This window comes from Lontra canadensis, unplaced genomic scaffold (genome assembly GCF_010015895.1).
Source record: "Lontra canadensis isolate GAN:19392208 unplaced genomic scaffold, GSC_riverotter_1.0 scaffold33, whole genome shotgun sequence".
Classification (NCBI taxonomy): Eukaryota; Metazoa; Chordata; class Mammalia; order Carnivora; family Mustelidae; genus Lontra; species Lontra canadensis.
Window position 1 is genome coordinate 19,307,222 of NW_022631027.1, and position 26,946 is coordinate 19,334,167.

The window sequence follows — 26,946 nt, forward strand, 5'->3', positions numbered from 1 at the left end:
TCTGGAATGTGATGACCAGCACACTTGGCAGTTAGAAGGTAGAATGGAAGGTTCTCTCACTTTCATTTAGCCCCTGGGTTAGTGTCATTTTGTTCAACTAGTCCCTCTTCTCTGCCTGGACCAATATAGAGTGAAAATGGTATGCTCCACTTTCTCGAACTGCCTCTACCCCAACTACCCAATGTTTATAATGTAACAATTTCTACTAGACACAGCTTTCTGGACCACAAGTAGACTCCCGACTCACTCTGAGCTGATCACTATCTCTCTTCACTTCCTGATAATATAGTTAGACTGTAATAAGCAAAAGAGTTACAGAGCTCTGTAAAGTTGAGGTCAATCTCAAGTCACCTATTGATATTAAATCAATACTATTCACTTATTTAAAATTAGCTGTTTAAATAGTCAAATTCTCCTGAAATGATGTCATACTCTCCTCCAGAAAGAATCCTATCCAAGTGACCTATGTCTCCAGCCCTTGAGACATCTTGCCCTTCCTCCTGCCCTCCTCCTGTACATCCATACTTCCCCCAATGTCAAACCAGTCATAAAATTACACTCTCAACTAGCGCAAGCAGTTCTTACTGTATCCAGCTCCTGGACTGTAGAAAACTTCAGCCAATGTTGGTTCTCTGCTGGCTGGGAAATACCCATAAGGCCTAGCTTGCCCATGTTATCCAAACTCTGCCTGTTCTACCACACTCACATCAGACCCATCAAGTTCAAACTCACACACTACCCACGCTTACTACCCACTGCAGCACAGGAAGGGGGGAGTTCAAAGATAGGATGTCATAACTTCTACCTTTTAGAGGGCATCTGTTTGGGAGTGTTTGTTTTGTTTTAGGAAAATCCACCACTGGAAAACAAACAAACACTTAATCCAATTCCTTTAAGGGAGTTAAAAAAAAAAAAAAAAAGGCAAAGAAGAAAAATCTGTCCAACCCTACCAGCCTATTCCCAGGGCCCAAAACCCTGGAAGGCCAGCCTTACCAGGTCCCTGTGTCCCGGCAGACAGCAACGGTGCCCACTGCCTTTGTTCGAATATTTAAAAAACACACTCTAATTTGAGTCCCCACATTGTATTACAAGGGGTCTTTGCGGGGGACACTCCAGGAGCTAACTGAATTGAAACAAAAGGAACAGAAAGAATGCAAAATGGAATTTTCTAGAACTGTGGGGGACCAGATAGGTGCTGTCATAGATGCTGGGCTTTCCAGGTCTTACCTGTGATTGGATGGATGAAAGGAGCAGATGTGTACCCCCAGAACCCCTAGCTGCTGACAGCTATAAGAGACTCCTCTTCACTCAGGATAAGCAAGGCCTTTTACTCTGAATGGCTGCCCAGCAAACCCTCATCTGAAGGCAAAAGAGGGAAGCCTCCTGACAGGTTCTTACCACATCATACCACTAATTAATGGACTATGAGCATTCAATGCCATCAGTCTCTTAAAATCTTGGGCAGGAAAGGACAGAAAGAGAGTGAGACACAGATGCATAAAACACAAGAATGGAGGACAAAATTGGGTGTAAGGCAGAAAATCAAGAGAGAAAGAGAATTATGTTTAAAACTCCAAGAAGTAAATTTAGCCAGAGGCTTAAATTTTTTTTTCCTGCTTTATAGTGAATTCTATAACAGAATTTAGAGAATTATACTACCTTTTAATAAACGATATCTGTGGGGCGCCTGGGTGGCTCAGTGGGTTAAAGCCTCTGCCTTCAGCTCAGGTCATGATCTCAGGGTCCTAGGATCGAGCCCCGCATCAGGCTTTCTGCTCAGCAGGGCCTGCTTCCCCACCCCCCTCTTTGCCTGCCTCTCTGCCTACTTGTGATCTCTCTCCCTCTAATAAATAAATAAATCTTTAAAAAAAAATGATATCTGTATAAGTAAGCATTATCTATAACCTGCAGGGCATAATGGCCTTATTTCTTACTTTTATAACTCAGTTTCCTCATCTTAAAATAACAGATCCTAGAACTGAAGGTGTCTTAATCTTCTAGCTCTGAGACACTTGATGGGGAAAAAATGCAGGCATAGTCCCAGGGAGGCCTGAATTTCTCACAGCACTTCAAAGCATTGAAACCTAAATATATTTGGTAGTTACTAATTTAATTGAATTTAGAAGTATTTTTGCATTAAAAAAATGTAGAAACTCTCTTTCTCAGAGAAAACAGCTGAGCAGAACTCAGGGGTTCAGAACAAGCTCCGGAGCTGGACTGCCTGGATTTGCATCTTTGCTCTATTGCTCAAGCAACTAAGGCAAGTTACTTATTTCTCCATGCCTTGGTTTCTCATATGTAAGACAAGAATAGCAGTAATTCCAGCTTTAAAAGATTCATACAGGACTAAGTGAGTCGACAGCAGTAATATACTTAGAACAGGACCTGGCACTTTGTATTTATTTTAAAAGAATATAAACTTAAAGACTAGGTGCCTTTATTATCCTGGTTTTAGAAGGGAAAAAATTAAGACTTACGAAGGTTAAGTAACTGGTTTCAAAGTCACCCAGTGCATAAGCATTCAGAGGGATTCAAACCAGACCAAGACTCCAGACCTTGTGGACTTTCCTGCCATCACACACAGTCTCCCAGCCCAGAGTTACTCACAGAAGGCCAGAGGATACTGGAATAATGACTTAGGGAATTCATTTTTTTTTTTTTAATCTGCTTGACCAGGAATTCTCAACTGTTTCCTATTGTTTTTTTTTCCCAAGTAAAATTTTAAAATGTAGTCCTTTAGCATCATTCACTTATATCACTTCAAAGTTCGATGCTCACTATTTCTTCAATTCACACTCGCTCCACATCATAAAAACACAGCAAAAATATAGATTAAACATGGCTTAAAAAAAAACAAAACCAAAACAAACAAAAACAAAACAAAAAACTCCAAAAAATAAAAAAAGACTTCTCATCGTAACATCCTGGATTGAAACACTACATTTTTATTGTACCCAGACACTGTGCTAAGCATCAACATTGTTTCATTTGACCCCCAAGATAATCCTCTAATTTCCTTTTTATACAAGAATATACAAAACCTCAGAATGCTTAATTAAGACCCCCAAGCTTGCATAGCTAGCAAAGGGCAGGAGGAGCTTTTCCACCATTTCTGCTTGACTCTCAACTACTCTCCTGCACTCTTTCAGTAGAAGGCAAGAACCATGCCAACTATGAGATCACTTCCCATTCCTCACAGACTGAAACTCCTAAGACAGGGCTTGCGGCGGGGGGGAGGAGGGGTGGGGGGGTGCTTTATAAAAACACATTAGCCTACCACCAACACCTAACATGTTAATTGTCCTCAAAGAGATTAAAGGATGGGGCAAATAAAGTCAGAACAACAAAAATTTAAGTGATAAGATGTACCAGGTGGACAAAGGAAGAATAATAATAATAACATATAACATTTCTATTTTATAACTTTGTCAACTCTATCTGACCTTCAGAAACCTTAGTGGGTGCTGATCTTGTCTCCTTGTCTTAGCAGACTTGAAGTCAATTGCATGAACACTGACTCCCATCAGAAAACGGGAAGCATTGCCCCAAGGACTGAATGAGTTTGTGCAGGACAGGCCTGGCAGAGAGCCCAGTGCAGGTGCTCAACCAGCGCGGAATGCTCCTCCTTGCAGCTGCCCATGCCTGGTATGGAGAGCTCATGGCTCATGGGAATCTTAAAAACCATCCACCAGAGGAGCAGGGTGAGAGGAATGAGCTGTGATCCCAGTCCTCTAATGGGATTAACAACTTTTCTACAACTACCCATTTTCTGAACTCAGCTCTGAAATGAGCTATTATTCTGTTTCACTCTTCTTCATATTATCCAAAATAATTCAATGTCCACCTTTTCCTTTGGGAAAATCAAAGGTTGACATAGCTACCTTTTGAACTCAAGCTGTTAAAGATCTCTTTCTTCTGTTCAAAAAGTTTTACTGATTTTGAAAGGTCTTATTGATAAAACACAAGAGAAACTCAGGGGAAAAGGACAAAGAGAAAGAAGAAGAAAGAGAAAGTATAAAGAGGCCAGAAAAGAAAGAGAAGGAAGAGAACCCAAGAGGAGCAGAGAGAGGCAAAAGGCTACTGAATGCATAATTGCCAACAGTCTTAGCAACTGGCTCATGTAACAGTCATGGAGCATTATTTTTAAAAACCAAGGGGAAAATATTTACATAAAATCCAAAGGATATATGCTCTCTGTTAAATGCTGCAAAATGACAATGTATTCAATTCATTAATTCATGAATTAGTCTGTGTGTTGTTTACTGCTGACATCATTACCATTTCTGAGCTGAATATTTAAGAGAACAGGGAGAAATTTAAGGACTTAAGAAAGAAGTGAAGAATTATTAATTTTTTTTTCAGTTTTGTTTTTGTTTCTCCATTTGTGTGCTTTGGCTATATTTGTACAGCATTAGTGAGACTCAGGGGCCAGGCTGAATGAAATGGGTGGCCCGAAATCTTCCAAGGCCCCCCACCCCCAAAGGGCTTCTGCCTCCCAGGTACGTATAAAAGTCACAGGAATTTAAAACATTTTTTTAATTGTCCTTATAAATGATAGTTTCAAAAGCAGATCTGTCACCATAAACACATATTAAGAGTAAATTAGGTCTTAGTGATGTTTATCAAGTTTTATATCCTAATTAAAAGGAGAATCACAATAATAAACATGACTTACCAGCAGAATTAACTCTGCCACAATTGTCTACTCTTCCCAAGCATTCTTTGTGTGCTCTTGCGCCACACTTAAAACATAAATAGCCTTGATAAAATGTTCCTCTGAAAGGTAAAATTAGAGAGTGATATGTTAAAAGGTGCTAAAAGCTGCCTCTATGAAACCATGAGCACAAAAAAGAAAACAAGGGAACACCGAGCTTGGCAAAGTCTTCTCAGCAGGGGAGAGGGTCTCCTGGGGTTCAGAAGGAAGCATCCAGGTAGGAGGCTGAGGAAAGATCTGTTGGCTCAAAACTGTCAAGGCCATTTCCCCACTTCAGAACATTTTGGCTGGGATATTAGAAAAGTCTGAGACACTGAGCAATTATAGCAGCTCTTTTAAAGTGAAAACCAGGACCAAGCAAGCTTACCTCAGGAGCATCTGGCAGACTTTGCAGGATGTAACCCGATTGAAGGTGTGCATCTTGAACTCATGGAAATTGGAGTCTGCGTAGTCTGGCCTTATGTTCGATCTATAAAAAGAAAAAAAAAAAGTAACTTCCTAAAGAAAGTTTCACAACAAAATAGCAGTCTAGTCCTCTAAAACCTAAATTCATCAACATTACACAGGGCAGAGATCTGATTCAAGCAAAAAGGCTATTAAATATGCAATGTTTTCTAAGCCAAAAGTAGGCTTTGCATTAAAATATGCACCAAAATCTGGTTGCGTGCAAAGCAGCAACACGGAAGGATTTAAGCAAACTAATCCTCCTCAGAATGGAGGGTTCCCAGAGAACTCTACAGAATGGCCACAGAGGTCAACCTGCCAGGACAAACACAAAAACCTGCTGGATATTCATGCTGTGTGATAGCTTCCCCAGCCACTGAAATATAAACTAGATAGAGAGGGCGGGCAGGAGGGGAAAAGGGTGCTTCAACCCCACGGAAGCCATCTCTAAATAGGTATGTGGATGATGTAATCATCTGTAAAAGTGAATAAAGTAATTTTGTAAAAAGTTTTAAAACAAAACATCAGTCTGATTATCAAAAACTTCCTCTTTAACAATTTGCCTTCCTTGTAATCCAAATAAAAATCAATAAAACTGTGTTTTAGATTTTACTTTTTTAAATTTATTTGACAGATCACAAGTAGGCAGAGAGGCAGGTGGGGGGGGAAGCAGACTCCCCACTGAGCAGAGAGCCTGAGATGGGGCTCTATCCCAGGACCCTGAGATCATGACCTGAGCTGAAGGCAGAGGCTTAACCCACTGAGCCACCCAGGCACCCTAGATTTTATTTTTATTAGCTGCATATGCAAAAGAATCTATGAGGCATACCACAAACTACCATAACAGACGTAAGATTAAAAAAAAAAAAATGACACAACCAAAGTAACTTTGTGCCAATGCTGTAACAACCACATGATGTTCGTTAGTCTGCTTAACCTTCACACCAATCCTAATGACTCAGCACTAATGATATCAGTAATTTACAAACAAGGAAACTGAGGACAATACTAAAGTGAAAGAAATGGCAGAGCCAAGCCCTACAACCCAGGTTCGTTCTCTTTGCCCCCGAAGCTTCTATGCAAAGAGGAATTCAACAATATTCACCTTAATATAATTAGATTGTTGGAAACAATCAATTAGCCATTTTCAGAGAAGTTTTTTTTTTAATAGTAATCATAAATTTATCTATGTCACGAAAGAAAGCAGAAAAATTAGAAAAGGACTAAAAAACAGATCTAAATCGGAGGTGTATCAGGAAATCTAAGATGATGCTCTCCGACACGTTACAAGCAATTTGAGAGTATGCGAAAAGTCTGAGACACTGATGAGCTAGGATTTCTCCCCTTTTATAGAATACAGCAACTCTCAACCACACGGAGCCTTGGTGTAATGAAGCCTAGCGCAGGCGGGTGACCAGGCATCAATCTCTGAGGGACCAGGAGAAGTGTTATGAAAAAACATGCGCAAAGGCAATTGGAGTAGCAGGCAGTGATGCAGAAGTGTCAGAGAGGTCAGCCTTCCAATCCATCTGCTGAATATGAGCGTGCTAAAAATGAAATCAAATATTAGTGCCATCTGGGATTTCTCGGCTCCATGCTTCTGATGACCTCACTTTTTAGGAAAATGTTCTTCGGCATGCTGAAAACCATGGCCATTTCCATCGTGGTATTTTTGTGTTCCTGATTAAAAATTATAGCTCTTCATGAATAGACAAGTAGAGAAAAAATAAGGTTCTAAAAGCAAAACTCTCTTCACGAGAATCTTGAGTCCATCAAGCCATGCATTGAAAGAGCATCAAACCCCATTTCCTCAGCCAGGAAGGCCTGTTGCTCATTTTTCTCTGAACACCAAGGTGATAGAGTCACACATGGATTGTCAAGTAACAGTTTACAGAGTCCTGGGAACTTGAAGAATTCATCAGCCTGGCACTGTAAACGAAAAGTAGGTCTTCTTTAGAAATGTAAATGGATCCCTAACAAGTAAGAATTTAACTAATTTTATAAGCTTGCCTGTGACAGAGGTGGAACACCCGCTGTCAGTTACTTTCATGAGCCAACTAGGAATAAGCTGAGTTTTTGGAAACAAAAAGCTGGGAGGAGAATCGCACTAAGGAGTTTAAGAAAGGAAAAAAAAAAAAAAGAAAGAAAAACCAATCCTGAAAATATTGTTAATAGTAGTTGCCATAAGTGAAATGAGACTCAAAATGATAGGGAAGAGCTACTGAAATTTAAGATTTAAAAAAAAAAAAAAACCACCTATAACTGTGTATTATTTTCTAAATTTAAAATTAAACACTAAAGAGTAAGAGTTAACTCTATGACCCAGGAACTGCTACTGAGGCACTATAGAATACAAAAGTATAGCTGAGGACAGGAATCTGAAATTAGACCACCTGGGCTTAAATGCTAACTTGTAAGTCACTATCAGCATGACCTTGGGCCCGTTAGTATGACAGGAATACTCATAAAATCAATCCATAAACCAAGATAACGTAAGTAAAGCGCTTAGGACTTTGCCTGGCCCAGAGTTAGTGTTCAATAAGCACTGGCTACCATTTACAAGCTGCTGATTCCAAATCCACAAAATAATGATGTAATCAGAACAGTGCCTTATGTGTTTTAAGAATCCCTTTGTAGTCCTGGGACCTAGTCCCCAGAGGATTCCCATTCTCCTGAGAATTTCAGGCAAGAAGGCTGTTATATGCTCTGTGTCCTTTGGAACAGAAATCCACAGATGCATGATAAGAAACAGGGTTGCCTAGGAGAATACATGTATGCAAAGTCCAGGGAATTAGATGAAATCATATCAAAAGCCAAATGAAGAGAGGTATCAGCACACACAGACTACAGCCTGTGGGGAGGCAAAAACCGAAGACAGTAAGTTGGCTGGATGGGAAGAGTTGGAAAGGTAGATTGGAGTAGAAAAATATGGAGAACTATTAGAGTTACAGGTGGGTAACACAAGAACAAAAATGACAAACATGACCAAAAGTGGCATTTACTGAACACTTGTAATGCACCAGGCACATTAACAGGCTCTTCATATATTTTTTTCACATTTACTTCTCACAACAAACCTAGAAGCCAGAGTCACTCATTCATATTAAGTACCTACCATAAACAGAGATCCCAAGGCCTGAACGGAAAGAAGGATCCCTCAGCCAGAGCACAATGAGTGAAAAAGAGGGATGAAAGAAATGAGGTAGCAGAGGTTGGCAGGGACCAAGGAAAGAGGTGAGATCTTACACAGGGGTTAATACCACATTTCCTTGACCAGAAAAATCTCTGTGGCCACTAGAGAGAGCATTCCTTGTAATGAAGCAAGAGGGAACACAGCAAGACCATATGGGACTGGGTTATCTATAGATGAGAACTGAGGGTCAAATATAGGTTAGCTCACTTGCTCAGTCATGCAGCTCTCCTCAGAGGATTCCATTTAAGGAACCTGTTTTGATATATGACAGTTTACTTGTGAGAACTTGAATGGAATCTTGTAGCTTTCTCAGGAAAATGTTCCCATTTCTTTAGCTTCATATAGGGCCCATTAGTAATACAATTAATCAACCAAATACTTAAAAGGCAAAGTATGCTCATGCTCTTACACCTCCTTTTAACTTGACACATTCTCCTTAGATTCTTGCCTCTTCTCATCTGGTTTTTTGTTCGACTGTGGTGAGGACCATGTGCCTCCCCTTAGCCTGGGCCCCTTCTCCATTCTCTGGATCTGCATTCCCAGGGGCTCCACAGGTATACAAAACTCAGCTCCACACCTTTCCTAACATACTGGACTCTGACCAAATTTTGATTTCAACCACTGACACTCACTCTATCTTCTAGCCTGGAAACTTGAGAGGTGCAATGAAATTTTCCCTTTCCCTCATAACTTCTACATGGTCATTTTCCCTTAACCCCTTTTCTGTTCCAATTTCTCCTTTCCTGAAACCATAATGAATTTCTATTGTTTCAACTTTAAAAATACCTCCTCAAAAATTCAGGTTCCATTCTTTTTTCCTTAGTACCTAATTCAATCCCTCAGTATCTCTCAAATAAATTGTTACAAAGGCCTTTTTAATCATTCCATCTTCTTTCTTTCCCTACTTAAAGCCATCTCCCATACTACTTCCAGAATTGCCTTCAAAAAATAAAAATAGGTCACTCCCTCCCTTTAAGACTTCTGCTGGTTCCTACGGCCTACAGGGATAAAGCTAAAACTTCTAGCAAGGGCATAGAAAGTGTTTTAAGTTCTAGCATGTCCTTTGCATGCATCTTCTTTCCCAAACGCTCATAAGCCATAGGTTATACACTAGAGGTACACAGACCTTGCCATGTGAAGAAAGTTTGCTGAAGTCAATTATTTAGCATTGTTGTGGAAGATCTGATCAATGTAATAGGACAAAAATTAATGTAAGAGATATTGTAAAAAAAAAAAAAAACACAAGATATCATTTGGAGATGACATTATTGGGACAACTGGGAAAAACTAAAAGAAGAAATGCAAACTAATGAAATTAGTAAGAAGACATGGCACATCAGATGGTATCTGGAAAAATGTATCTCTAAGCTCCAAACGTTCTCCAGCAGCGAAGTGCAGGAACACGTAGGTAGTATTTTCATCCAGCAACATTCCTTGAGATTCAAAGTACAAGTTTTTTCACAGGTTGGTCACACAGGCCACCATCATGATCCGCCATCATGATCACCAGCATGATCAGCCACAATCATTAAAAGCTCCCAGAAGGAAATCAGAAGCTTACCATAAATCACATGGTTTAAAAAACAAAAAACAAAAAACAAAAAAAGTCTAGCTAGGATGGCACGATGAAATTCAGTCCCCTTGGCACACCAAATGACCTTACTGCTTGGCACAAGAGGGGGCATTTCAAAGCAGAAGTTCCCAGAATGCCAGCCAAGAGACAACCCTGTAAGCAGACCCTTATTTTAAAGACAGCAAACCCAAACTTACCAAGCTTACTCTCTCCTGCACAAAAATGTCTAAGAAAAATCCTAGCATGAAATGTTCAGGTTCTATATGAATAAAATTTAAAAATTAACAGAGGAAAATCAAAAGTATTCAAGTAAATAAAAGCTAACTGCTGAATACGAAGTTTGCATATTTTATAATAAATACACAGTCTCTCAGATTAACTGATAAAGTTAAAACAATTCCTTTCCCCCAAACCAACACATGTTAACACAGCAACACACACACACAGTTGTTTTTGTTGTTGAAATCATTATAGGGGCACCTGGATGGCTCAGTGGGTTAAAGCCTCTGCCTTCAGCTCAGGTCATGATCTCAGGGTCCTGGGATCGAGTCCCGCATCAGGCTCTCTGATCAGCAGGGAGCCTGCTTCTCCCTTACCTGCCCCCCCCCGCCCCACCGCCTGCTGCTCTGCCTACTTGTGCTCTCTCTGTCAAATAAATAAATAAAATCTTAAGAAAAAAAAGAGAGAAATCATTATAAAATTCAACTAGGTGAATAAATGTGTGAGGATAATCGGAAAATGTGAAAACGAAGACAAATTATTATAGGGAGTATGTAGGAAGTCATCATAATCTAAGAGATACTACAATGTTTTTTAAAGGTACATTATTAAATCTGTATGGGACAACGAGACAGACAGAAAGATCAATAATAGAGAAGATAAAGTCTTGCAGGGGACCAAACATGTGCACAGATGTGCTATGTGATTTTTGTAACAGTCTGTTCATTTACTTATCTGCTCAAAAAAAGAAAAACTTGTTAAATACATAATATGTGCTAGGCAGTGGGATACAACAATGAGCAGAAACATAGTTTTTGTTGTTTGGTGCTGATGAGGAAAATAAATATCTAAGTAATTCCATAAACAACTATGAAATTACAGGTGTGTCAAAGACAGTGTTAGGAAAACTTACAACTTGGAAAGTGACCTTGTGAACAGATTATCAAAGAAGGCTTTCCTACAGAAACAATGCTTGCATTGAGATCTAAAGATAATCAGGAATTTAGCAGGTGAAAAGGAAGAATGTTCTAGACTAAGAAAAAATAACAAAGTATAAATATGTTTCAGAAAATTCCCAGGTTTTTGAAAAGGTTAAGGAAATTACATTACTATCACCTATTTTTATAAGGATATAAAGCTTAAAGATTGATATTATTTCTTTGACAAATATGTATTACATACTTATGATGTGCCATGAACACAGCCAGCAATGAGGAATAAGATGGACAGAACTTCTGTCCTCATGCACTTTATTTCTACATCTAAATATAAAATTTAGATAGAAACCTGAACACTTGAAGGAAATATTGATGACTATATAATCTTTAAATGTAAAAAATAAAGTTGAATGGATTTATTTTTAAAAACCCAAAATTTTCCTTGTATTAAAAACTAAAACAAACAAAAATCCCAGAAAGTAGGAAAATATCTATGATATGTATGATAAAGGATTAATGTCCTTGAAATATATAAATGTTCTTGAAAAATCTGTAAGAAAAAAATGGAGACCCCAACTGAAAAATTAGCAAAGGAATCAACAGAGCGACTTACTAAGAAAGAAGAAATAAAACAATCAATAAACACATAAAACATGCTTAAGTTACTGGTAACAAAAAGCAATGCAAATTTAAATAAGATATCATTTCACATATCGAATTGGCAAAAACAAGGGATAAAACAAATAATACCTAGTGTGGATAAAGCTACAGAAATATCCGAAATTTAACCTGAAAGATTTACTAATCCTCTGACATAAAATTATACTTATTAGAAATAATCACGAAGGGTTCATTACAACATTTTTAATAATTAAAAATTGGAATTGATTTAATTAAATAAGGAAACATATTCTAGTACACCTATGCCATAGAATACAACACTCAGAAATGAAAAAGAACATATATATTAGCCATATAATATATTTGCAATATATTATAGAAGAATAAGTTGCTACCAAACTATATCCATAACTGTGATTAACATAACATACATAACTACTTGCTTACATATATGAAAATGAGAACAATAGGTAAAGGCATTATGCAAGTTTTTTTTTTTCATCTTAAAGTTATCGGTGTTTTCCAGTTTCTATAGCAAATGTGCATTATTCAATGTATTCCTTACATCTCCTCTTTTTCGAGATGAAAAGAACAGGGATAATCACAAGAATATGTACAAGCAACCTGACTAAAGTACACAGATAATATGTCACTGAACAGGATCTGAGGCAAAGATGTGTCTCAAAACCTTTGCTCTTAATCACTGTGCTAAAAATATCACAAGGCAATTAAAAAGCAAAGACAAACAGAATTAAGTGTTTGCAACATATGCAAAAATACTCTTGGTATAAAAGAAGCTATTACTAGTCAGTGATAGTACAATGATAAACTTGACCCACAGAAAACTTGGCAAAGGATACAACCAAGAAATTGATCAAGAAACACAACTGACTGAGAAGCCTGTAATAAACTATTCAGCCTCATCAATAAACGTAGAGATAATGGATGTTCCAGAACATCAAGACTACAGCAAACACGATGTTTGGAAATAGTCATTCCTGTACATTAATTGCTTCGTTCTTCTCTTCCTACCCCCTCCCTCGCTCTGCTTAGAGAGATGATCTTTGTGAGGGCTGCATTTAGTCTAAGGACCAAAAGACCTCATCATCTGTAAATATCTCCTTAAACGGAAGCACAAAGATTGTTAGTGTTTCAAAATGGTAGCCTAGCCCCAGGTACAAAAGCGTAGTACTATAGCAGGAATCGAAATTTCTGGAATAGGCAAAATGTGGTCCCATGCTGACAGAGTGACCTGCAGGGGTAGACCCAAAGAAAGATAGCTCAGCTATACCTTGTTCCTGTTCCTCTTGCTATCAGTTAAGATATTCTTTCCTTGACTACTTAAACAGGATTCTACCCAAACTTCTCGAGTGTGGGGGGGTGGGATGTACCTTTTTTCTTGCTAAAACATCACCTACTTGGAAACCTTGGCTTTCAAAAAAATGAAAATCAGAACATTTTGTTTATAATAGTTAATAACTGTAAATAAATTAAATGTGCAATGATAAGGTACTGGGCAAATACATTGTGGTAATGGAAGAATAATCAGCCATTTGATCATATTGAAGAAGAGGTTTTACAAGAAAATGGAAGTATAAAATTTACTATGAACAAATATGTACATATGTATATATGTGTGTATATCTCTATTACTATAGTGGATATAACATATACAGGAAAGGAGAAATTAGAACCATTATAGACTCTCATAGCATGTAATGTTCCCTCATTATACTTATAATAATATCCTCTTTTACATTTATTTCCATGAGTATTTTGTTAATGTTTCTTTCCCCCCCAAAAAAACTATAAGCTCCATAAGGTCAGGGTTGTGTCAGATTGTATTTGTTTTGTTTTTAAAGATTTTAATTATTTAACAGAGAGAGATCACAAGTAGATGGAGAGGCAGGCAGAGAGAGAGGAGGAAGCAGGCTCCCCGCTGAGCAGAGAGCCCAATGCAGGGCTCCATCCCAGGACCGGAGCTGAAAGCAGAGGCTTAACCCCCTGAGCCACCCAGGAACCTCGCTGTTTGTCAGATTGTTTTAATCTCTGTATCCCTCACATCATGCATGGTGCCTAGCATAAAAAGGCATTCAACAAATGTGTTGAAATTTAATAGAATGTTAAAAGAAGATTAAAGATACAGGAGTAAAATGAAGTTAGTGTACAAAATGTATCCCAAATACAACTGGTTATTAAACATAGGTGACAAATTTAGTGCTAAATTTCCCAGAAACCAAAGCAAAGAGGAAAACAGGTTAGCTTCTAAGATAATTGTACAAATTTTCCTGGGACTACAGTGTAAGAAAAAATTGCACTGATAAGGTTTTCATGAAAGGGGCACAGTGTGTGATATGTAGCCAATGTCTTCAACAACATCCTCAAAATACAAATGTGCACCTGCCCCTTCCACCTCTTCCTGGTGTGAACCCAGGACATCATGTTAAAGTACTATTCAGCTAAAGCAATTCTACAGGGGGCCTTTCAGGACCTATTCCATCTACATATCATCACTTAAAATGGCTTTCATGTCCCCCAAAGTCAGATACCAAGCTTTGGTTAGTCAAATATCTTTCAAGTTTAAAAATAATTCCAAATATATGAAAGTTATCTATAGATAAGACAAGCATTTGTACCAAATCCTCAAGTACTAGATCTAGAGGTAACAGTCCTTATAATTTAGAAGAAATTTCCAAAACAAAGGCAATTATTATCTCCATTGATATTAGCTTATATAATACCTTTCTCCACGAGGACTAAATACACAAAATCAGAAAAATACACAGAAAAATACACAAATCCTACAGACCTGAAGTTCAAAACTGACCTAAAGTTGTATGAAATAGAAACCCCATGCCTCACTCAGTCCCCAATATACAGGACCGATCACTGACCCAGCTGGAAAATAGATCTAATTTAGTAAAGTATTTTGTATATGCTGAGTTTCACCAACTAAGTAAACATTCAAGAATATCAGAATAGCTATCCAGGTTGTTTTGTAACGTCTCATGTGCTTCTGAATTCTCCAGTTCTACAAAAGCATACTTATGCCAAGTAGTCTTAGCCAAAAATCAAAATAAGATCTATCATTTTATTCCCCCAATGTAGGCTTTCCTGTAAGATACAGCTTTAAGAGTTTCATTAAATGGTGGGTTTTTCCTTTATTATCATGAACAATTCCAGACTCCTTTATTATGAAATTAAATCCACCAAATAGCTAGTAGGTATGTACAAAGACCCTGATTCACACAATCTTTCTGTAAACAACCCTAAATCCTTGTTTTTTCATAATTTGTTCCCTCAACACCATAGCACACTAATTATGCTGCTGGCTACTGGAAAGGGTAATAAAATGAACAAAAAATTAGCCCTCCAAAAACCAAGTTAAAAAAAAAAACAGAGTTCAGAAAGGAGACCTTCATCTATTCCTAAGGATTTGTAAAAGGAATGAAAACAGAAAAGAGATTTATAAATCACATCCAAATCTTATTCTTTATATTCCAAATCACGTACCGTCTTTTATCCAGGGAAATGAATAAATAGTTTCAAAATACCAATAAAAATAAGATAATGCTTGGCTCTGAAAAACAGTATTTTCTTATCTATTATATATTACACTTCTTTATTTCATTCAATGTTGACTCCATAGAATTTTTAAATACACATCCATCACTGAATTTCTGTGACATCTCAAGGAAATTATTGAATGAAATATAAAGTCAGTGAAATCTATAATACATTGGAAGTGGGAAAAAAATGTCAGACTACAAGTAATTTGGATCTTTGTTACAAACTTGATGTGTGGCTTTTGGCATATAACCTATCTTTCTGCTTTTAGTCTCCTTGCTAACCAAAGAATTACATCCGTCACCCCCTGCTATGAGAAGGACATGGCTCAGGAGTGGGAGAAGGAAGGAGGATCACCATTTGTTGGTACCTGTTCTATCACCCAGATTTGTCCTGAAAATAAAATGGAAACACATGTATGGATATCTTATTAAATTATATTAAATGAAAAGCATTATACACATGCTGGATGGTACATCTACTCTTATTATTATCATCGTAAGTGACAATGTGTGGTGGGAACCTCAGAGGCCTCCTAAAGGTAGAACAAAACAATGACCTACCCAAAACCATATCCTGGAGTCAAGGGGAGTCAATTTCATAAGGATATCCAAATTTATTCATTTAGTCATACATTCAACAAATCAAGTGCCTATTATAGTCCAGTTGCTTTCTAACACTGGAAATAGAACAGTGAATTTATCCGAAAATCACAGATATCCAGTGAATTTGGATTATCTTGCTTTCCTTCAATTCTCCCATTAAAGAATATTGGTTACCCTCTTGATACTAAGAGTGAGAAAGGTAAAGAGAGGGGGCAGGCAGGCAGACTCTCAGTATTCAGGATTAAACAGAAAGACATGTCCGTCTGTGTTAGCTATTCCACGTAAGGGACAGGTTCTAGAGAATTTAGATTTTCTCATTCTCTGGTCCAACAAATCTGTACTCTAAACTCAAACACTAAAGATGACATGAATTAGGAATACTGAGCTGGCATGGTGAATTTAAGTTCTTGTAGCACATTTAAAATTGTGTCTGATAATATGAAGTTTGCTGCTGAATTAATGTGTTTTATAAGCATGTGGAGATGGAGAGGCTACTGCCACAAAGCAATACTGGGGAACAAAAGAGGAAATCTGAACGATAATCTGACATGCCTCATAAGGATTTCCTCTTCAAACTCTAATGATTATATATGAAAAGAACATTTTTAAATCAACATCTTATCCTTTTCAAGTCTCTGTTTCATACTAGACTCCACGCAAAAGTATAAACTGAGCAGGATTTCAGGACACACTTCATACAAATTGAAGCTACTATCATTTATCAAAACCAAAACCTACTCCCCAAAAAAGGCAAGTACTTTAAAACATTAAATATACTTGTTAAAGGTGCATTCATTATTAATATTATCATGACAAAATACACAACTAATAAAGGTTTTTTTTTATTTTTTTATTTTTTAAAAAGATTTTATTTATTTATTTAACAGAGAGATCATAAGTAGGCAGAGAGGCAGGCAGAAAGAGAGAGAGGAAGGGAAGCAGGCTTCCTGCTGAGCAGAGAGCCCGATGTGGGGCTCGATCCCAAGACCCTGAGATCATGACCTAGGCTGAAGGCAGAGGCTTAACCCACTGAGCCACCCAGGCACCCCTTAATAAAGATTTTTAAAAGTGGTTTAGAATATTCTATGTCCTGTGAAACTTACGTATCATGAAGACGCCTGTCCTCTATAAGCTTGCCATAAGGTGAAGAGGTTAAGACTCACACGTGGACAATTTGTGTAGGAGGAAAAAACTTGCACAGGGCTTGGAGAACCATATGAAAGCAGTCAAGAACAGCTTTGGGAGCAAAACACAGAGACTGGAAATGAGAAGACAGATGGCCACCAGAGTCTCCATTCCAGAGCAGATACAACAAAAACTTTCACTAAAGTAGAAGAGAAGCGATTAATGTCCAAAGGTATAAGCTGGGTAGAAGCAAGGATTTATTCAGGTGAAGAGCTTGAGAGTTGATGCCCTGAATTCTAGTGGACAAGAGAACCATGGATGGGTTCATGCTTAAAGACCAAATTTAGGATCAAGAATTGCATCAGGGCACACAAAAACATAAAGGTAACAAAAATGATACCGATCTGAGTGGAGGTAGGGGAGTATACATTCAGACCAATAATTAAAGAAAGATGATTGATCTCAAGATATGGGCTGTACTATCTGTCCTAGTACTAAAGAACTTCCTGGAGCAGGTCAGGGGCTGCTAAGGCTGACAGATGAGAGCCACATGGCCAGCGATCCTTGCCAAGTTCTAGGACCTCTGGGAAGCATTCAGCACGCAAGCCAGAAAGAATGAATAGCACTGAGAAGGCAAGGCACTCCAGTACTGAGAACTAGTGCGGGCCTAGCGTAAGTCAGAAAAGGGCTGGATACCTAAGGAAAACAGAGGCTTCAGCGGGCAGCTGAATGCACTTGACCTTCAAGGAGAGAAAAGTCATGGAAGCTGTGCTTCCCTCTCCCCCTCCTCCGAAGGCAGATGCAGAAAAACACAGATGCCATCTCTCTCTCTCCACCAAGGAAAACACAACACTGCTCCTAATGGTATCAAGGCTACCTTAGGGGGGAGGAAAAAACTCATCCTTTGTGGGTCTATCCCTGAGCCTGAAAAAAATCTGATGTTGCCTCAATGTCAGACAACACAAAACAAGCAGGAAACCCAGGTAAACATTCAGCTTACCACAGAGTGGAGGCCCTTCCCTGCTACTTTATGTCTCCAAGTGTTTCTCAAATATTTCTGAAGAAAATGAATCCAAACCTGCCATTACTGTCTGGGTGTCCAAACAAACAGACGGCAAAAGGGAGTCAGCCCTGTCCTCTGTGGAGTCAGTGGTGCCTCCGAGTTTCCGTTATGCACAATACCTGAACACAGCCTCATCCTCCACTGTATCACATTGATCCTCTATTCCTGCCTTTCTGCTGAATGTTGGGCTTTTTTTTTCCCCTTCAAAACTAATTACATTAGAGAAACTCAGAGTAAAATATTCTGCAAAGCACACTTTTCTCACTATCCTTGTCAATGAACTTCAAATTGTCCTGTGATTTGGGATTCTCTGCCCTATAGTCTCTATCCATTCTGAAATAATTTAATCTCCCAAATGAGGCCAAAAGCATACAGAACAGTGAAACTCAAGTAGCCGCTCCTAAAACAAAAATCGGCAGTCTCACGGGCTTGAAATAGACACATATACCAGTCTACCTCAAAAAAAGAAAAACACAAGCACCCTCAAATAATATCAAGACACTCTAGCAAACAGAGGCATGTCAAAAAACATCTGGATGCCCTTGATGCCCTAAACAATGTTCTAAAAATACAGTTAAATCCTGACCTTGCTTGAGTCTACAGAGTCTTCCATGGCCCAACACTAGGTGAGGTCAGTGGTGAACAGCAGCACGGGGCAAAGTATGTTCCTTCCCGAGTTCCTCTGGCGGGCCTTGCCTCTCCTCCAGCCACAAGCATCACGTGCCTAAGTTATTGCCACAGCCAGTGGGCTCAGCCCCAGACTTATGCCTGTGCCTGTGGGGTCCTCCCTCCACGCAGCCTGGCAGAGGTAACCAGTGTCCTAGCAATGCTGCACTCACGGCTGAACTCCCAGTGTAAGTTCTTCACCATCCGCAACCATCCTCTAAAGGCCCCCTGGCCCCTCTGTCCCCCCCACCGCACCCCCCAGGGGCTTCTGTCGGCTTACACCTGGATTCTCCTTCAGGGCCTGGCCCCTTCAGATTGCCAGATCAGTTAAGACGGTGAGCTTGGTATGATTTCCATTTATGCCCAGAGACTGGCTGTTGGCCTCCTACATGAAAGCTCCACAGTACATCAGCTCTGGCCAGAACCCTGGGCCTGCATTCACCTAGGAGGAGAAACTAAAACTGTCAGCACCAGCAATTTCTAAGTGCTTAGGATCTCCGGAGCATCGTCGTGACACCTGCCTTACTTGTAGTTTCTCTTTTGACGTCACAACAATTGCAGATGATGAAGTGGAGGCTCCGAGAGCTTAAGAAATATGTTGAGGGTCACCCAACTAGAAAATCTAAGATTCAAGTGTTGTCTACTGATTTCTAAAATTAATGCTTCTAACCTTTATCGTCTGTCACCCTGAGTTTAACAAAAAAGAGAAAATCTGTAGGGGTCTTGGTTTCTGGGAATTTTCATCTGGCCCATGTCTGGGAGAATGATTGGAAGAGCAGCCCCAGCCTGTGAGAATGCTTTACAGCAGACCATGGCCCTCAGCTTAGGCTTGTGGTCACACCAACCCACTGAGCTCAGAGCTCCAACCATGGGATGACCTCAATCTTACCATCCCTTCCCCAATCCCATGCCGATTCCCAGAAAAAGGCATTCAGTATCACAAGGGGTCTCAGGGTAATGTTCAGCTTTGGAGCTAAAGATACATTAGACCACAGGGCACAGCAGCTTTATGGACGAGCAGATAACTTAGTAGACCCCAGTCTTTCTTGACCCGACAGTGCACCTATACAGTTAAACACTGCTGTCGGCCACGCTCTACAGAGTGGCCTGTTCCTTGTTCCTTCCCAACCCCCAAACAATTCGTGATCCTATCTCCCATCTTTCCATATTTGTTAGTGGTATCACCACATTTTCAAAGTTGTAAGGAACAAAAACAATTATCAATGTGGGGCTGATGTAAAAGTTTAATAGTTATTATGCACAAAGAGCCCTGCACTGTGCCTGACACAGGAAATATGGAATGATAAACAGTATTATTTTACTTAAATATTATAACATTTAAATACTGTAAGGTAGATATTATGTCTCCACTTTGTGATTTCCTACTAGAAGCTTAGCAAAGGAAGTTGAGCAATTTGCCCCAGCTCTTGAAGCTATTAATGGGCTGAGCTCTGATCTGACTCTGAACAACCCAATACTAAAGAGTTTGAAAAATAGTATGTGAGTCATGAAGAACAATGGAAACATTTCCAATGGGAAAACTGTATCTTCAACCATAGCATCCTGTCATCAGCTCAAAAGAGATCCATTTATTCAATATATTTTTAAATGTTCATTTCAGTTTCAGCTTCAAACCAGTTTTCCTTATCATGATTATTCTTCCCTTTTCCCACCAAATCCTATCCATCCCTTAGCTTAGGCTCCACATTTTAAGACCTTCCCAGATCACTGTAGCCCACAGAATCTGTCTTCTTTCTAAAATTATGTGGTACTTGCTCTTAAACAATTATTCAATCTAGTCATTCTTTTATTTAGAAAGTATTTATTGGGGTGCCTAGATGGCTCAATGGGTTAAAGCCTCTGCCTTCAGCTCAGGTCATGGTCCCAGGGTCCTGGGATTGAGCCCGGAATTGGGCTCTCTGCTCAGCAGGAAGTCTGCTTCCTCCTTTCTCTCTGCCTGCCTCTCTGGCTACTTGTGATCTCTGCCTGTCAAATAAATAAAATCTTTTTAAAAAAATAAATAAAAAGTATTTGTTAAATGCCAAACATAGAGAAGTACTGTGCTGGGAATAAGGTGGGAGGGGGGAAGCATGCTCCCCCCACCCTTAAGCTCCTTTTAATCTGGACAAAGATGAAGATATGCACAGAAGTAAATCTAATGAAGTGTTACCCAAAGGTACAAGGTATGGTGGAGAATAAAGAGGTTGGTCAACTCTTTAATATAGGTTAAAGGTGAGGCAGGAGAGGAGGGAGTAAAAAGAGAGCAACTGTCTTTGATCTGAGTCCTAAAAGATGAAAAGTTGCTCCCTTGTGGGCCTCAGGAGAGGACAGGTCCCAGGTGAGTAAGAGACACGGTGGTCAATGGTGCAGGGGAAAAGGAGTGTGGCATGCACTTGCAGCTTCCAGGAGCTCAATCTTTCATTTTAACACTGGTCATGCTGGGCAAATTTCAGTAGCTAATCAGAGCCTGTTTCTTGGGTTTCCTGGACAACTATGTGGCTATCACATAGGAATAATTTTTATTGACACACTATTCCTTTCCCTTATAGCAGCACGGCAGCCATACTGTCCTGCGTTAAGTATATACTTTCAAATAGCAATTCTGATTAGATGAAGGCAAATACAAAACTCCTCTGAATTTAGGTTATTGCTGGACCAAAAAAAAAAAATCTCTAATGAAAGATTTTAATATATGCTATCAATATCCCTATCTTGGAAATAAATGATGATGTGTGACAACCTACCTTCAGGGCTGTTGAAAAAAAATCAATGATCTTTTTAAAATTTGAGCTCTGATATTTGCAAAGTGCTTTTCGTTCAGACCGGGAAAAGCACTAGAGGAGTACACAAACGGATAAATAAATCAATCTATTAAAAAAAAAAAAAAAAAAGAAATCGCTCACAGAAGATAAACAAATCACTACAAAGCAGAATTTTATTAAACTCTACTTAGGTCTGATCTTCTCACAGGCTACAATTCTCCCAGTGAGTCTCTCTGTCCTCTGGCTGCAAGCACCCTGTGGACACTTCTCGTGGAGCAGTGCTGACCACTAACGGTCAGCTGGCTCATTCCAATTTTCCTGGTCATGTCTCAGAACGGTCTCTGAAGAAGTCATTGATTAAAGCGATCAATCAATTCTCTGCACAATAATGCTCTGGCTTCTTCTGCTTTTAATATCAAAAAGCCCTCCTCACTGAAAACTAGTAGTAATCAAGTTTCCTGGATCACACACTATCTGCGCTTTTTGATCAAAGGTTCACAGATAATTTCTTTGGCTTTGCAAAATGATGTGTTCTACTGAATCAGCACAGACTATCCATCTTATTTCTTTATTAATTTTGAATGGAAGGAATGCCTTCATTTGTAATTAAACTAAATTAATTTTGAATATTACTTTACCACCATTATATTTCCACAGAAGGAGTAAGTCCTACTTATTGAATTTTCCTGATGGTTTACAGACTAGGTATGCAGAATTTAAAGCATATCATCACCTTTAGGGCATGAAACATTCATCTTCCCAAAGAGATCACACTATCATCATCCAGTATGTACATCCACACACGTTCTTGTAAACATACACACACACAAAGTAATAACTATTGAACGTATTTTTGTGAACCAAAAGAGAATAAGCACAAGAAAAAAAAAATGTCATAACTGTTGGGCAGAAATAAAAGATGATGAGATTACAGTATTAATTCTGTATCACAGTTAGCTTCCACACCTCCCCCATGTTCTTTTTCCATTCAACAAGGCTTCAACATATTCAAGAAACGGGCTGCAGAGTCAAATTTAAGAGCAAAATTTCTAGTGCTGCAGGAAAAGAACAGATCACAAATATTTTTTAAAGCCCCTCTTTAAGATGAATGAAGTCCCAGAGAAAGAAAGAGGACCCTTGCCTTGCCTGGGTCCCCTGGCCATGTCAGTGGAGGAAGGGAACTGATGGGGGTGGGAGTGGCCGGGTCCTTCCTTAGCTTTTTTTCTCCTTGTTCAGCACTCTGTGAACACCACTAAGTAGTCTTTTCCATTTGTTCTCCTATTCTGTTTTTAGGATGCTGAGTAAGATCTCCACTATTAAATCTCAGAATCTTTAAACCTTTATTATAATTCATCATTAACATTATCCTCAGCTGCCTTACCTTTCCTCCAAATTATTAAAAATATTACTAAAGCATAAATTAATCATTAGGCATTTAACCTCTAAACACCTCTATGAAACCAGGTTTGTTGGCAATTTTACATAAATGTGAATTCTTACTTTCCAAATAAATTTAAAAACCAACTGCAGTCTACTAATAAACATTAAAAATTAATATCTGACTATTTCCCCAACCAGTCAGATATTCAGATTGTCAGCCTATCTAGTATATTCAAAATGGCCAGCTAGCCATATTTTAAATTAAACATAAGCCCATGGGATTTAGCTTTTGTGGGCTTTGCAAATTTAGACTTGTGTCAATATCAAGAGTCAATACAAACCTAATACTAAAACACTCAATCTCTTATGTTGAAATTTTATAAAACCAAGGATTCTCTTAACGCATCAATACCTTTTAGAGTCATTTTTAAAAGCCAAAATAAACTCAGTCTAAGGGGAGTTTCATTATAATTGAATATGGAATTGCGAGTTAGACTGGGCAACCCATTAAACAATTAACAAGCAAAAAGTTTAATTAAATTTTGAATTCACATTGGGTTTCACTCTATCCTACAATTATAAGGTTTCAAGGCAGTATCAAGTATTCAAGCGTGCCCTGCTGAGAACATATCTGCAACGTCAACAGCGAACAATATATTCATGTCAAATAGATGCTGGAACAATGGCTCCTATTGCTAAGATCCACTGGAGGCTGGTTGACTTCTTCCCCCTACCCCAAGTCCACTGGTCCCTGGACATGGAAATGGCAGCTTTTCATGACAGAGATAACAGGAAAAGATGTAGACTGCCTCATTTCATGCAAAAGGAACCCGATAAAAGCCTACTCTTGGAAGAAGAGGAATCACCAGAAATTAAAAGGACTGGGGTCTACTTTCAATTCTGTGGCTTTGGGCAAGTTCCTCTGTAGAAAAAGTTTCCCTAAGTCCAACTGGATACAAAATCTGAGATCATCCAGCACATAGGCATTTAAGGAAAACCACCTACAATCTGGTAATTGATCTATCTGTAAAATGGCTGAGGCAAGAGAGGGGACCTTTGTGGTTCCAAAGTTAAGGTTCTTTATTACACTCTCCTAAAGTAAAAATTTCATGGGGAGAGCCTTGTGCATATGGATAAGTATTGTACATAAATATGTATGTGTATAACACAAATGTCCCAATAAGCTATACTGAGGGAAAGGCTTAGTACAGACTACTTATCAACTTGCACAAGTTTAATGCCACAAGAAAAAGAACGCTCAGCTATATAAATAGATAAAAGTGTTTGCAAGACAAGAGACAATAATGCAAGCCTAGAGCTCAACAGAGTCATTGTTATCACAAAGCACCATTCCAATCATGAGACTTCCTATCTTAAAGAATGCAGAAAGTTCCTAATTCATTATTCCAAGTCTGTATGTTATGTAGACAATCCATTAGATTATTTTATGGTGTACCTTCTAGTAGATCAAAGCCCTAACGTTCTGTTTTCTTTTTTTTTTTTTTTCCCCCGCCCTCAATCTGAAAGATGTTTAGGTCACAGTAATTGGAAAATACAATTCAAACCCCGACCACAATTAAATAGGCCAGGAATAGTTTTAGCTTAGTAAACTACCTATGACCTCAGGTCTATTTCGTAATGTATGAAGCACTATTTCCAAGCTATCTAGTTTTTAAAATGCACCGGCAGCAACAGCTTTAATTTAAAATGCCAGTGTTCGATATGTCAAAGCTCAAATATTCTCTGAGAGGGAGCTTTAATGCATATATATTATTAATGCACTATCAGAGAATAGATCCCTGAGTTGATTCTGACCAATGAGTCATTAGTCAGAGACCACATAAAGCAAATGTGGTGTATGAGAATAGATGAGAGAATTTTGTTTCTGGTTGCTCTTGCTCTCCGGGGGGAAAGAAACAAAAGCACAGGAAGTCTGTAGTCTCAGGTTAGGAGATAGGAAAATAGAGTTTAATAAAACATCCTTTTTATGCTTTACTCGCCATTTGGGCAAGAAACTTTTTGGAGAAAAGAACAGGAAAAGCCTGGTCCTGCACCATGGTGGAGCTTCCATGCCATCATGAGCTACGTGGCCCAAGCAGGGACTTAAATCTTTGGTCCTTAGTTAACTTATTAAAAAAAGAAAAGAAACAAAACAAAACAAAACAAAACAGAGATCATTGCCCCTGTCATAAATTCCATAAAGAGTTAAAAAGACAAATATCAAAAGCATAGCACTGTACTTGGAAGACAATGTTAACGTCATTGAAGATTAATTCTCTCATAGGACTGATGCCAGGAAAGACTGGAAGAAAAATAAATTCAAACAGGTTTTTGTTGTTTTACTATAGCAAACTATAAAATAAGACTAATACTTTTATGCATTTTCAAATTTATAAAGCCCATTAATTTAGGTCATTTGTGACTTTTAGATTTTTTTTTTTTTTTAGCTTTTTCCCTTTCCTCAAAGGGCTAGCTGCTTTGTGCAAAGTATGATGCTGCAAATAAAAAGATGTGGATAGGCTGACACCACCAGCCACTGGAATATTCTAATAATTTTTGAGGCAGATAATCTGAGCTCCTAGTCCCAGTGTTTTCTTAGACAAAGATGTTTAGAAGAAAGTTTGCTATTCTAATAAGCAAAAGACAGGTTAAACACATCCTTCTGATAACTGCTTCAAATTGGGCTCTCTCCAGGAAAAAGAAGCTATTCAGTCTTAGTCCGAAGTTCATCCTGAAGGAGAAAAATGAGTGTTAGGCACCAGGTTCATATCTCCAGTGACTTCTGTAACATACATTCAGTGTTACCCCAGTATAAGTATATATATTTAAAACTCATCTTAATCCACCCTGATAACCAGCCAGGACTTAGTCTCAGACCTTAAGGCTTTTCCTCCCCATTGTCCTTACCTCTAAAAAGATCATTTAAAGTCTGAGACTGAAATCACATTATCTAGACAACTGGAAAAAGGAAACACCATCAAATCAAATCAAAACTTTGTTTAGATTGTATTAAGCACAATTCTACAAGGTGACCAAAACTCTTTCTATATATTAACTTATAAATCAAGACTTGACTTACTTTAAGGAAATGCTTTAAAGCCCAAATCATCCTTACAAATTGTTAATAATGCATAATGTTATTATTTGATTTTGTAAAAATAACTAATTCTTACCCAACGGCATCAGTACAAAATAAGTGGGAAATATTTAGATTCTAAATCATATTTTTCATTCAGTGTGTGAATATACTACACAAAAATACCTCTTGCTTATAAAACAAACTTTCATCTTTGGAGAACAACAGTAGGTATTCTTGCTATAAATGAGACAGCGTGGGGCCAGGGGGAAGCTCTGGATTGAGATTGAAGATCAGTCTCTGTCACTTGTTAACTAAAAAAGCACACACAAAACACTTAATCTCTCCTCTATTTTTTTTTTTTTAAAGACAATACCTCCGGGCTACCTCACAGTATTCCTTAATAATCAAATGAAGTATTATCCAAAAATGCTTTGGAGACTATAAAGCACTATTTAAGAGGAAGGAATTACCCCTGTGTGCTACCAGACTCTAAATACTCTAACATGAAGGAATTAAAATCTGAAATCTTCCTTGTAATACTCAGAAGCAGAAAAAATGCTATGCATAATTTAATCAGAAGATCTTAAATTGATTTCTAAATGCCTTGAAGATTAAAACTCTCTCCTTTACTTTTTTTGTAGGGATGACAGCAGCTAGCATCACACCTTGCCCCTAATACTGGACTGAAATTAAACATTCAATTTACCTATACCTTTATCTAATCCAGGTTAGCATTAAACTAAACTAGTTAATGAAAACATCTTTCCAAATTAAGTTTCTTTTTATTTAGGAGAAAGAATGTTTAAAACACAAAGTTGGAGGAAACATCTGAAGGGCTACAAATAGAGGAAACAGATAAATTTCTATTTGGGCCCAAGAAATTACATTAGGAAATTATATTTGAACAGACAGATTTCAACTTATTGTAAGAAAGTTTTCTACAGTCAAAGCTAAGCAAAGAGCAAGTGATTTCAGAGGTAGTGAGTTCCTCATCACA

At 38.3% G+C, this 26,946-nt stretch overlaps 1 protein-coding gene across 5 annotated transcripts in view; it reads right to left on the reverse strand.

The window, feature by feature from the left end:
• Positions 1-26,946, reverse strand: part of VAV3 (vav guanine nucleotide exchange factor 3) — a 361,362-nt gene that overhangs the window by 125,633 nt on the left and 208,783 nt on the right. For all 5 annotated transcript variants that reach the window (XM_032867260.1, XM_032867258.1, XM_032867257.1 and 2 more), the window contains exons 16-17: positions 5,082-5,183; positions 4,676-4,776 (exon numbers count right to left, since the gene is read on the reverse strand). In XM_032867260.1, coding sequence (XP_032723151.1) covers positions 4,676-4,776; positions 5,082-5,183 — 203 coding nt within the window. The remainder of the gene's footprint in view (positions 1-4,675; positions 4,777-5,081; positions 5,184-26,946) is intronic.